General features: G+C 51.2%; 1 protein-coding gene across 5 annotated transcripts; it reads left to right on the forward strand.

Annotated features, from left to right (window-relative positions):
- Positions 1 to 1,129: 1,129 nt before the first annotated feature.
- On the forward strand, positions 1,130 to 12,090 carry Klf11 (Kruppel like factor 11). Of its 5 annotated transcripts, none has more exons than XM_040730700.1 (4): positions 1,130 to 1,320; positions 3,436 to 3,687; positions 5,865 to 6,798; positions 9,560 to 12,090. In XM_040730700.1, exons 1-4 carry the CDS (start codon positions 1,279 to 1,281, stop codon positions 9,838 to 9,840), a joined length of 1,509 nt encoding a protein of 502 aa, XP_040586634.1. In that variant the 5' UTR covers positions 1,130 to 1,278; the 3' UTR covers positions 9,841 to 12,090. The 5 variants fall into 5 exon arrangements, with proteins under 5 accessions (XP_040586634.1, XP_040586636.1, XP_040586635.1 ...); XM_040730702.1 differs by lacking the exon at positions 1,130 to 1,320 and adding an exon at positions 1,915 to 2,023; XM_040730701.1 differs by lacking the exon at positions 1,130 to 1,320 and adding an exon at positions 2,229 to 2,339.
- The last annotated feature ends 557 nt before the right edge of the window (positions 12,091 to 12,647 follow it).

A 12,647-nucleotide genomic window follows, 5' to 3' on the forward strand; every position in this document is an offset into this window, starting at 1 on the left:
GTGTGTTCAACTCCAAAGCAGTTAAACATGGTGAATTCCTCTATGAACGCTCCTACTGCTAACCGTCAACAAGCTCCCTCTCTTTGGCCGCTTAATCCCACTGTCAGGCCAGGGTGAAACTTGGAGGACTCAGTTATGAACCCTAAGCCTTGCCAGCTCAGGATCAGGGCTCTGCCTGCTCACCTGTGTGAGGATAGGCAGCTTACCGCTTGGCTCCAGTCCACTCCTATCAGCTATGGCTTTCCCCATACCTCCACCGGGATCCAGGCTCTGCAGGGAGGCCTCTGCCGACTAGGGGAGGGGTGTCCTATTGCTGCACTGTAGGTGGGGAGGGAGACACACACACTGCCATGTATGACCCGTTCTCAAAAACCTGAGCAGCATAAATGGATAACCGTATCTAGGGACCCAGGGAGAAAAAAAGGGTACCCCGGCTTTGGGTCAGCTCTCACATGGGCCCGAGGACTCCCCGAGTTCGGCGGCCTTTGTATGGCCACTGTGAAGGACGCTCAGACCTCATTAGGCACACGTCAGGAGGTTGCAGCAAACTGCAGGCTAGAACAGGGGAAGGCCAGACCCAGAAGCTGCAGGTCTGGCGCCCTGCAGGAAAGAGCAGATGCGGGAATGTCCCTAAACGCAGGACATTTCAAACCTCTTCCTGGGCAGAGGTGCGGTTTAGGGAGCCGCGGACGGCTTAAAAGAAATTAGAGACCGGCGTTAAGCCGGCCCTGAGTCCCGCCTACCAGACCCGTCCTCTGAGTGGGGCCAGCGCGCGACCTGAGCGGGCAGCCGCCGCGGTGGAGGGGACCCGACTACAGCTAGCCGACTGCCGCCGCGCCGCCGCCGGGACCTTTCCCCTACTTTCCAGGCCTCACGCTCCGCCTCCGGCCCGGACCAAAACACGTGCCGCCTCCCGCCCGGCCGGATCACGCCGCAGCCAGGCTCCGATCACGCGGCCCCCCGCGGCCCTCATTGGCCCGCTCCTTGCCGGCCGGGCGCCGATTGGCTGGCGGCGGAGGACACGCCCCCGGCAGGGAGCGGTGTATTTTGGTTTGCCCGCGCGCCCCGCCCCGGGCCGCTCCCTCCTTGGCGCCCCGCCCCTCCCGCGCCTCGCGGGCCGCGCGGAGGCAGAGCCGCGCGGCAAGGAGGGCGGAGGTGCGCGCCGGCTGCAGGCGCTCGGGACGCCGCCGTCCGCCGCACACGTGCAGCCTCCGCCGCGCGCGCGCTCGCGGAGCTCCCGATCCGCAAGCTCTGCGGCCTGCAAGGCCGTCCGGCACCATGCACTCGCCGGGCTCCTCCGGCCCGGGCGACGCGCGCGCGGTGAGTGAGTGACGGGGCTGAGCGCGGGGCGAGGCGGGGGACGCGGGAGGGATGGCGACACCGCGCTGCGCTCGAGGCTGGCGCGCGGCGCTCCGGTGGCGGCGGGGACCGCGCGACTCGGTGGGGTCAGGGTGGGGAGGGGGGTGTGTGAGCGCGGCAGCCAGCCTCCAGCTTTGTCTCTTGTCCGCGGCGGCCCCGCCCGGCGCGGCTATTTCCAGCCATGACGTCACCCGAATCCAGAGGAGGACCGCTGCTGGGTGTGGGCGCGGCTGGCGGGAACGTGGGGGGCGGGGCCAAAGCAGGGGCGCGGCGCGGGGGGCGTGGCGATAGCGGTCCGTGGGCGTGGGGAGCGGGGCCAGAGCGAGGGCGTGGCGAGAGGGCCTGGAGGCGATGTGGGACTAAGGCTAAGGACACAGTGAAAGCACCTGGTGGTGGTATGGGGGGGGCGGGCGAGTCAAAGCTAGGGGGCTGGGTGAGAGCACCTGGGGGAAGTGTGGGCTGGGGCAAGGGGCGGGGCCGACGTGAGGAGGTGGGGTGAGAGCACCTGGTGGGGGCGTGTATGGGGCGGGGCAAGGGCTGAGCCAAAGGGAGGGCAAGGTGAGAGCGTCTGGTGGGAGTGTAGGGGTGGCTCCGCGGGTTGAGCCAAACCTAAGGTGTCTCAGGAGAGTGACAGGAGTACCTGGATGGAGTGAGCCGGACCAAGGCAAGAATGTGTCTGGTGGGGATGTGGCGGCTTGGTGGCCTTGTGGGGTGGGGCTGGGAAAGGGGGGCGGGGCCAAAACAGAAGGGGCGTGGTAATGGGACCTGGCCAGAGTATAGGGCTTGGTTTAGCCACAGTGTGGAGTCAGAGTAGAGAGTGGAGCCTGACAGAAATGTTGGGGGCCTAGGAAGTGGCGTGCAGGTCTGTGGAGAACACAGCAGTACGTGGATTCTAGGGACCTTTCCTAGTCTGTGGGCTGGATATTTCCACTTGAGGTCAAATCTGGTCCCCTGTGACGATGGATAAGCCCCTTTGCAAAGTGAGTCCTGTTTACTGAAAGGGACTCTGGACAAAGGAAGTTTCTGTTTTGTTTTTGTTTGTTTTGGTTTTTCAAGACAGGGTTTCTCTGCATTGTTTTGGAGGCTGTCCTGGAACTTGCTCTGTAGACCACGCTGGCTTCGAACTCCAGAGATCTGCTTTTTTGTTGTTTGTTTGTTTTTGCAAAGGAAGCTTCGAAGCTCAGAATATATGTGGAAATATGTATCTATAGGTGTAAGGTTCTCTTTCGGAAGGGGTGGGTTCTAGTCTCTTACTGCTTGCTCCTGGTTGTAAAGGTGGTGTGGGGTGCTTACCCCACCTCCTCTAGTTTTCACTAGTAGCAAGTGACTTCATGCTTCTGAATCTACAGAGGAAAAAGGCAGTCACCGTGGACTGTACTTGCATGGAACCCAGGTTCGGCCGCTGGGAAATTAACTTGGGGTAATGCTTCCTCAGGGACACTACCCTGGCGGCTTTTGGTATAGAAAGAGCTCACCCACCAACTGGCTGCTTAGTCTCATTAGCTGCTTCGTTTATTTATCCTTCCAGTGACACCTTCCTAGTAGCCACTTTGATGTGTGCCTCTAGAGTTAGTCTTGATCATTTACCCAAGCAGAAGCTTGAAGTTAGTAACCTGTTTTTATTTTATATTGGTAGGGGGTTGAACTCAAGGTCACACACGTGCTAATCAAACATTCCACTACTGAGCAATAGTGAAGCCTAGAAACCTTTTTAAGAATCAGGGTTTTGCCGGGCGGTGGTGGCGCACGCCCTTAATCCCAGCACTTGGGAGGCAGAGGCAGGCGGATCTGAGTTCGAGGTCCGGATGGTCTGACAGCCTCCTTTTTATTTTATTTTTTTATTTTTGGTTTGTCTCGTAAAGCCAAAAAAAAAAAGAATCAGGGTTTTGGTTTTTTGTTTTGCTTTGTCTTGTCTTGTGGAAACTGCTTCTTAGCCAAAATCTTCAGAGCTTGAAAGTGAGTCTTTTTATTCCAAGGCAGAGCCTCTTGCTTTGTGAGTGTGCTGCACTACATGCCTGTCAGGCTACCCCCTGTATTCTCCTCAACTAAGAAGCCACTGTGTCGTGCTGCCTTTAGGTTGACATCATGGACATCTGCGAGTCAATCCTGGAGAGGAAACGGCATGACAGCGAGAGGTCCACGTGTAGCATCCTGGAGCAGACAGACATAGAAGCTGTGGAAGCGCTCGTTTGCATGAGTTCTTGGGGTCAGAGATCCCAGATGAGACCCCTCACACCCGTCTCTGATTCCGGTGACGTCACAAACACTGTGCTTATGGACACAGCCGCACCTGACCTACCAAAGGACTTCCATTCTTTTTCAACTCTGGTAAGAGGAGGTGGGGGAGAGACGCGTGTCTGTGAACTGCCCAGAATAGCTTAGGTAAAATGTGTTGAAGAACTTGTAAGGAGATTAACAATGATGCAGCCAGGAAGTTGCCTACACTCTCTTCGTATGGATACCAAGGTGTGAAAATGTATCTTAAGAAATGTTTTCTTTGGTGACTCATAGCTTGCTGCAGATGGTTGGTGTCCATTGGACAAAGCCTGAAGATGGTTACAGAAAGGTGTGGTATACCAGATGTCTGGGGAGTCTTACGGTAGGGTCTTGGGTTGTCCCAGTCTAGGATGAGGATGTGGGAAGCAGCTAAAGAAAGTATGTGCCCTGACATCAGACAGCCTTAGCTTAGGAAAAACATGTCACTGCCTTCTGTGGCAGCCACCTGGTGGGATTGGAGATGATAAGTCAGTAGTTTATTTTATTTATTTATTTATTTATTATTTTGGTTTTTCGAGACAGGGTTTCTCTGTGGCTTTGGAGGCTGTCCTGGAACTAGCTCTTGTAGACCAGGCTGGTCTTGAACTCACAAAGATCTGCCTGCATCTGCCTCCGGAGTGTTGGGATTATAGGCGTGCGCCACCAACACCCGGCCAGTAGTTTATTTTTAGGTTTTAACTTACCACAACTATGGCATTGCTTCTTGGGTTGGAAAAGTCAGGCTATAGATTGCTTATGGTAATAAAACTGAGACGTGATTGGCCTGGGCTACTTGCACTGAAGACTGTGTGTTGTAATTTTAAAAAGTGGCATACGAGAGAAAGATGACATTCAACAGAGCTTGGGTGGAAAGGGGTTTTTTTTGTTTTGTTTTTGGTTTTTTTGTTTGTTTGTTTTTCGAGACAGGGTTTCTCTGTGGCTTTGGAGGCTGTCCTGGAACTCGCTCTGTAGTCCAGGCTGGTCTCGAACTCACAGAGATCCGCCTGCCTCTGCCTCCCGAGTGCTGGGATTAAAGGTGTGTGCTACCAATGCCCGGCGGAAAGGGGTTTTTTTATTGGTGGGAAGTGAATGGGAAAGAAGGGGGGAGGGGAGAAGGAAGACCAGCAGCAGAAGAGAAGAGAGAGGCGGAGAGGGAGAGAGGAGAGATAGAGAGACGGGCAGAGAAGCAGAGAGAGACAGAAAGATGGAAGGTGGGCAGGGCCCTTTTAAAAAGGGCATGTAGTGAAATGTGCACAGGTGGTGCTTAGTGTCTGCAGCTGCGGCTGTATCCGGTCAGAAACGCAAGGGCATGTCAGTGCAGATGCCTGAATACTACGCTATGGGAGGTAGAATTGGAGAGGGGTGGGTGGCATCGAGGACTGGAGGGAAGATGGACTTCAGGCTTGGGCTTTTTTTCAAGGTGGCTGATAATGGTTGGGTGCCAGTACATAGAGGCTTGGTTCAGGAGAACCACCGTGTTCTTGGTTTAAGAGCCAGAAATCGGGAGGCAGAGTTAGGCGGATCTCAGTGAATTTGAGGCCAGCATGGTCTACAAAGTGAGTTCCAGGACTGCACTGAGAAGCCCTGTCTTGAAAAATCATTTTTAAAAAAGTCTGAAATTTCAGTGTTTCTGTGTAGTCCTGGCTGTTCTGGAACTCACTTTGTAGACCAGGCTGGCCACGAACTCTACCTGCCTCTGCCTCCAAAGTACTGGGATTAAAGGTGTGTGCTACCGCTGCCTGACAACAAGCTTTCATTTTTTTTTTTTTTTTTTTTTTTTTGGTTTTTCCAGACAGGGTTTCTCTGTGGCTTTGGAGGTTGTCCTGGAACTAGCTCTTGTAGACCAGGCTGGTCTTGAACTCACAGAGATCCTCCTGCCTCTGCCTCCCGAGTCATGGGATTAAAGGCGTGCGCCACCAACGCCCAGCTCCAAGCTTTCATTTTAAAGTGTGCATTTGTTTTGTTTTTACAGTCCTTTTAGTTAAATTGCTTTTTTCAGAGCTATGTAGGGTACTCACCACCCTTCCTTCCAACAAGACACGCGTGTGCATGGGTGGGAAAGGGCAGTCCACATAGGAAGAAGTAAGAATGGCGGGGTCCCCAAAGACCCCTTGGGTTGTCAGCTCCTCCCAGTCCCCTCCAAATGCACCTTCTCAAAGGCAGTGGGAGCAGTGCAGTCAGACAGTCTCCTTGAAGCGCCTTTGACCAAACAACCTTTGACATGGCACTTTTCTTTCTCTCTTTCGAAGTGTATAACTCCTCCTCAGAGCCCAGAGCTCATGGAACCATCGACAGGGACTCCTGTTCCTTCCCAAGTAACTAATTCCAAAGGTTGCATGGTCACCGCCCTCCCCTCATCCCCCACTGTGTCCCCTAGAACGCTGAGCAGGAGGGAGCCTCTGGAGCCAGCCTCAGGGTCCTCCTGCAGGGCTGTGATGACCAGTGTGATCCGTCACACTGGGGAGGGTCCTGCTCCTTCGTGCTTTCCAACTGCCCTGGCTCAAGAGCAACAACCGCCTAGCAGCAGAGAAGGACAAGTAGAGATGTTGGACCAGCGTGAAGCTTTGCAAGACACTCGCTTGGCAGATGGTTTGCTTGTTTCTAACTTGGTTTCCTGTCAGCCTTGCTTGCACAAGTCCGGTGTCCCGTTCCCCACCTACCAAGGCCAGCAGACAGGATGGCCCGCCGCCATTCAGACCTGCTCACCAAAGAATTCTGAAAATGACTCGTCGAGGAAAACCACCCCTCTGATTTCTGTCCCTGTCTCCACTCCCCCGGTCCTTTGCCAAATGATCCCCGTGGCTGCACAAAGCAGCCTGTTCTCAGCCTTTTTAAAGACTCCTCCTCAGTTGTCTGCGGGGACTGTCAAGCCGATCCTACCCCAAGCTGCTGCGGTGCCCCAGCCTGTGTTCATGGGCCCATCCGTGCCTCAGGGAGCCGTGATGCTGGTCTTGCCACAGAGCACCTTCCCCCAGCCTGCCACCTGCCCGTCCGGTGTCATGGCCATCGGGAATACCAAGCTGTTGCCCCTTGCCCCTGCGCCAATGTTCATCGCCTCCAGCCAGAACTGTACCCCTCAGGTAGACTTTTCCCGAAGGAGGAACTATGTTTGCAATTTCCCAGGCTGCCGGAAGACATACTTCAAAAGCTCCCACCTTAAGGCCCATCTGCGCACCCACACAGGTAAGGGGTGGGGTGTCTGGTATGATGGGAACACTCGAAGCTCAGGGGAGGAAAGACCCCTGAGCTCTTGAGAGAGGCAGGACAACCAGTGGAGGAGGGGAGGGGCCGTCAGCAGGTACCGGCTGGGGGAGAGGACGGGGACTTGTGATGGTTTGGGGGTACTCTGTGCCTCGCTGCAATAGGCACTGTGTTCATATTCAGCGTAAACATCAGTGTGACTTCGAGGTCTGTCCACATCATCAAAGTTCACATCGTAGAATGCTTCAGGAGTATAGGGGTTTTGTTGTGGCTTTGTCTATCCAGGTGAACTTTAATGTCAGTGTCCCCAGGTAGAAATACTGACAGAACCTCCAAACCTGAGATAAAGCCAGCTCCTTTCATACTCCTCAGAGAAGTGAGATCCATCTGAATGCACATGAGGGTTCTGAGAGACACTGCTTTTCCCATTACGAGCCCTCATTGGAGTCCTTATAAAAACCTGTGGGCTTATTTCAGATAAAGATAGTGTCTCGGGTACTTCCATCAACCTGAGCAATAGTTACATGTGAAGAAGGTGAGGTGAGCAGGTACTCCGTGTTGGCTGGAAACAGAATTTTGTAGATCCAGTGCCGAAGGGCTGGCAGTCTGGGAGCTGCTCCTGGGCATTGGGTGTGCTGCTGACTTTAGGGGGTCGGGCATAGGAAGTGCGCTGTCTGAGCCTGATTTCAGATGCTTTGACAGTAGCTAATACAGGACAGTCTGCCAGGCTCAGGGCTCTGGAGCTGCTGGTCTAAAAGCATGTGTCGCTTGGCATCTCTAAGGGCTCAGTGTGGCAGAGAACAACACCTGGTTAGTGTGCCAGAGAGTTTGCTTTATAACAAAGCTGCTCCTGGGACTCTAATCCCAGTGCTCAGGACCCCACCAGCGACCTTTTTTAAGTATCAGTCGCATGACCTTGCGATTACATTTCCGGGGCGTGAAGTTTGGGATCATAGTGCAACCATGTTAGCCACCCCATGCTTTCCATGAAGATGCTGAAATCACTGGACAGGAAACCTGGCTGCTGGACTTTTTTGTTAACTCCACTCTGAGAACTGCTGGAGTCAGTGTCTCTTCAAAACTGATTACTTGCTACCTGCTATAGGAAATCCATGTAGAGACAGATCTCATAGCAGTACATAGCTGCCTAGTGAGTCATCATTGTGCATGCAGTCTGTGATTGCCACAGCCAGGTAAGGAAGCTTCAGGATACAGAGAGGGGCCTGACCCTGTGCTGGCTGGCTGGAACAGGAGTTTGTTAAAGAAAAGGGCTCCAGTACCTATCTGTCCGACGGCTCCCTACCTCTGTAACCCCAGGAAGATATGATTCGGGGCACCTGCTCTGAAGCGCTCATAGACACTAAACACGTCTAACCCGAAAGTGTCTTGTCAGAATGCAAACCTTTGTCTTTTCATCACTCTGACCTCGGCCACTGTTCATATCGTCAGGCTCACAGGAGCTAGAATCACCTGGTGGACAAGCCTGGTGCGCTTGTGAGGGATTATCTAAGTTAGGTTAGCTACGGTGGGAAGCGCCACGTTAGCTGGGGTTCTGGACTGGATAAACAGGAGACAGCAAGCTGAGCACCGGTGTTCACCTCTCTGTGCTTCTGGACTGTGAACAAAGCATGACCGGCTGTCCCCCAAACCCCCATGATGGGCCTGCACCCTCCAACCGGGCCAGAATAAACTCCCTTAGTTTGCTTTTGTCAGCTATGTGGGAAGTAGTTAATATAACCTGTTTGTCAGTGTGTTAAAAAATATGGACGTGAAATAATGAGTCTAAGAAATCTTAAAGCCCCTTGGAAGGACTTTTTGGGGTGTGTGCAGTTTATCCTGGGACAGAAAGAATTATTCCCTTAAAGGATTTTTCTTCCACATTGGTGGATGGTAGCCAGCATCCTGTAAAGTTGGGGGTGGTGCACTTAAGAGGCAGAGTTAGGAGAATCAGAAATTCAAGTGTCTTCCTTAGGTGTAAGGGCTGTTTGCAGGAGTATCTCTCAAGTTCCAGCCTGCCTGGGCTACTTAGCAAGACCCTATCAAAAGACGGGAGGGAGGCCGGGAGTTGGTGGCACATGCCTTTAATCCCATGACTCGGGAGGCAGAGGCAGGCGGATCTCTGTGAGTTCGAGGTCAGTCTGGTCTACAGAGCGAGTTCCAGGACAGCCTCCAAAACAATACAGAGAAACCCTGTCTCGAAAAATCAAAAGGCGGGAGGGGGGATATGACAGGGATGGTGTGCATGCCTTTAATCCCAGCATTCAGAAAACAGACAGTCGGGTCTCTGAGTTGAACTCTGATCTATGTAGGGAGTTCGAGGCCACCCAGGGCTACATTGTAAGCTCCTGTTTCAAAAAAGTCTCCAAGTAAAAGAGACTTGTTTTTATTTATTTTTAAATGCATCTATAAAACCAGGGGTGGTGACACATGTTTGTAACTCCAGCACTAAATTAGGTTCCAAGCCCCAGACCTGCCTGGGCTGCCTGAGTCTCCATCAGAAAAACAAAGCAGGAAGCTACACACATGCGCATGTGTAAAACTTGTGAGAGATTAGCCTCGTTTGACACCCGTGGGCTCTTGCATATTGCATCTGCAGGTCAGGAGAAATGCATTGTGGAGGGTTTGCCGATCTCTGAGCCGCCCACTCTTCTGAGGTTTGGTGAACTGACCTGTGGGCAGCCCGCACGGGCGTCTGGGTAAGGCGCTGAGAACATACATTTACTTTAATATGTTCCTCCACTAGGGGAGAAGCCCTTTACCTGCAGCTGGGATGGCTGTGAGAAGAAGTTCGCAAGGTCAGATGAACTGTCTCGCCACCGCAGAACTCACACTGGGGAGAAGAAGTTTGTGTGTCCTGTGTGTGACCGGCGCTTCATGCGGAGCGACCACCTGACAAAGCATGCCCGGCGCCACATGACCACCAAGAAGATCCCGGGCTGGCAGGCAGAGGTGGGCAAACTGAATAGAATCACCCTAGCAGAGAAGTCTGGGAGCATCCTTGACCCCTTGCCGGCCTCGGGCTGAGAGGTTCCGTGACGCCCATCACTTGTGGGCTTCTTCAAAACCTCCTCAGGAGCGGGGAATGCGACCGTGTGTTCCTCTCCAAAAAAGAAACAAAAACAAAACAGACAAAAGCATGGTCTCTGGGCTGTTGAAGTGGGGCGCCGGTTCTGATGGAAGTACGTTAACTTTCCTTTCCTTGTTGGGACCCTATTCAGTGTCTCTTGTAGTTTCAGGGCTAACTCTGTGTGTCTCCGTCGCTCTGTCTGTCCCTCTCTCCTCTCTCTCTTTCATAAGGAAATGGAAGAAAATTTGATCTAAATCACCAGCATTCAAACAAATATTTCGGCAATAAAGTTTACAGAGTCTGGCTTTTTTTTTTTTTTACAGCCTTTCTATTCTGTGTTTTGTAGAAATGAGACAGGGTACTAATTTTTATACTTTTTTATAAAAATATTTATATTGTGCTCAAATCACCAATTTCTGGTTAGACAGTTTTACAACCTCCTTTTTTTCCAGTGTTTTATAACAAAGTTTTGTAATGACCCTGCTTTAAGTTGGTCAGGAAAAAAAAATCAAAATCACAAATTTGTTACCAGCCTTTTATAGCAAATGTTTTAGATCAGAACTGGTTGAATAAAGAGCTCTTAAAGGGGAAAAAATAAACTTTGTAGTCAGCCTTTTTGTGTCAGTTTCAGGGGAAGTTGTAGCAGTCAGTCCTGTAGCCCACGAAATTAAATGTGGTTGGGTAGAGCTAGTCACGTGTCTGATGTCCCTGTGGAGGGCCTGCCTGGACTGCTGACTGGCTGAGCCAGGGGTCACTGCGTGATGTTGACTTGTGAGCCATTTGTTGGCTGAGAGCAAATGATCCCATGGCCTGTCTATACTTCAGCACCAAGAAACATGAATTAGGGCACCGAGCTTTGTGGATTGTCAGTTGGCTTCAGGTGTGGTTTTGTACTGCATGATGGTTCAGTGACCACACAGAGGAAAGCAAATGTCTGTGCTGCTTGGATAAACCCTCCTCCAAAGTGCAACTTAACACAAAGCAAGGTGCTTGTGCACAGTGGCCCCTGGGGTTCGGATGCCTTCTTTAATTAAGGACAAAACTCTGAGAAATTCATGTTCGCTAAATGGCAGGGGAGGCCACTCAGCTGCCCTTCTGTTCACTGTGTGGGAAGGAAATGATGTCGCTCAGATGAGAAGTCTTGCAATGGGGATTTTGTAGCTAACCTGAAGACATCATGGGCGTTGCTTTTATGCATTGTGAGATGTGCCCTGCATATAGTGGCCAAAAACTGGCTTTAATTAAATGTTGGGAAGTCCAGGCAATACAGTAAGAGACAACAATATATTGCACTGTTTGGGCAGCCTGAAAATATTTTTGTGTGGTGTTGTATTAGATTTTGTATTTGCCCTTTAATACTGGCTTTTAACTATTTAAATGATGGCAAGGTTGAAATATTCATTTGATAAATGAGGTTTTGTGTTCATGTCTTTTGCGACTTATGAACCTTCACGAGGTTATACATTGTATGTTACTTGATTCCTGTTAAGCTGCCTTTGGTAGCCTCAAAGTTTTGTGTGTGTGTGTGTTCTTAGGAAATGTCGGGACAGCTCTCCAGTCAGTTGTGTTTCAACATAAGGTGGCCACAGGAGAACTAACTGTACATAGCTCATGAATGTCCCAGTACCCTGGTCCTGTGCGCCACTCTGATGATTGTGCAAATGGTTTAAATGGCATCCAACACGAGTGTCTTTGTTCATTGTGACATGCAGAGTGTGATGTTCCTTGTCCTGGTGTCTCTGTGGGTAACGGAAGGTCTTGGAGTGTTCAGTCACTCATCACATAGGATTTCATTCTCTGACCAGTATTGTTTCTAAAGTAACCAGTGTGGTGAAATACCATTAGGGTTCCATTTCCTGATTAGATGTAGAAACCCCTTCTGCGGAAGAGCCCCTGAAAGACTAAGTTGGAAAACAATTCCTTCGAATAGGACTCCTGAACCCCAGAGCCCAGGGGGGCGCTGCTCCCTTGAGAGTCCTCCCTGACCCCCCATGGTGAGGCACCCTCCCCCCCAGTGCACTTTATCGTTTGAGCAGTTCTGCTTGATTTTCTTTTTCTTTTTAACCTCTGAGTCTTTTGGTAGTTTAGTAATAAAAATTTAAATGTTTCCAATACTTATGTTTTATGTAACAGACTTTGACTTATTTAAATGAGTATGTATAATGTAACCTTTTGCTTTGAATCATATAAAACTTTCTTGGTTTGCAGACTAGGACTTATGTGCTGTATTGTGTAACTGTGTCCAGTGACTTAATGCACACAGTCTTCATATGAATCTGGAAGAGTCATCATGTATTGGCCTAACTCCAACTCTTATTTTGCGGGGCTCTAATCTGTTTCTGGAGGAAGCAATACAGTAAAAAAAAAAAAAAAAAAAGGTCAAATTCATAAGAATTCTTACACCTGAGATGTGGCAGTTTGAACATTAACGATAGTAATAAGACTTCCATATTTATCTGACACAGACTAATGGAGACTAGCTTCCGTCCCCACACATACCAACCAGCTCCCATCCACAGCAGGTCAAGACAGAGATTCCCTGGGTGTCTTCCCTCCCTGCCTCTTAGCATCCGGCTGGATTTTGCAATGCAATGCGCTAATGCCCCTGGGACATAGCAGGAGCTGAGTCCCAGAGACTGTGCTGGAGAGCAGGGTGAGGGCTCCCCTGTTGGTGCTGGGCTCTTGTAGACAGAGACTGACCTGGGGCTATCTTTGTGTGATTCCAGTCAGCTCCCCCTTCTTGTGAGCAGCTGAGTGGCTTACC

The sequence above is a fragment of the Mesocricetus auratus genome, unplaced genomic scaffold, assembly GCF_017639785.1.
Source record: "Mesocricetus auratus isolate SY011 unplaced genomic scaffold, BCM_Maur_2.0 Super-Scaffold_100024, whole genome shotgun sequence".
Classification (NCBI taxonomy): domain Eukaryota; kingdom Metazoa; phylum Chordata; class Mammalia; order Rodentia; family Cricetidae; genus Mesocricetus; species Mesocricetus auratus.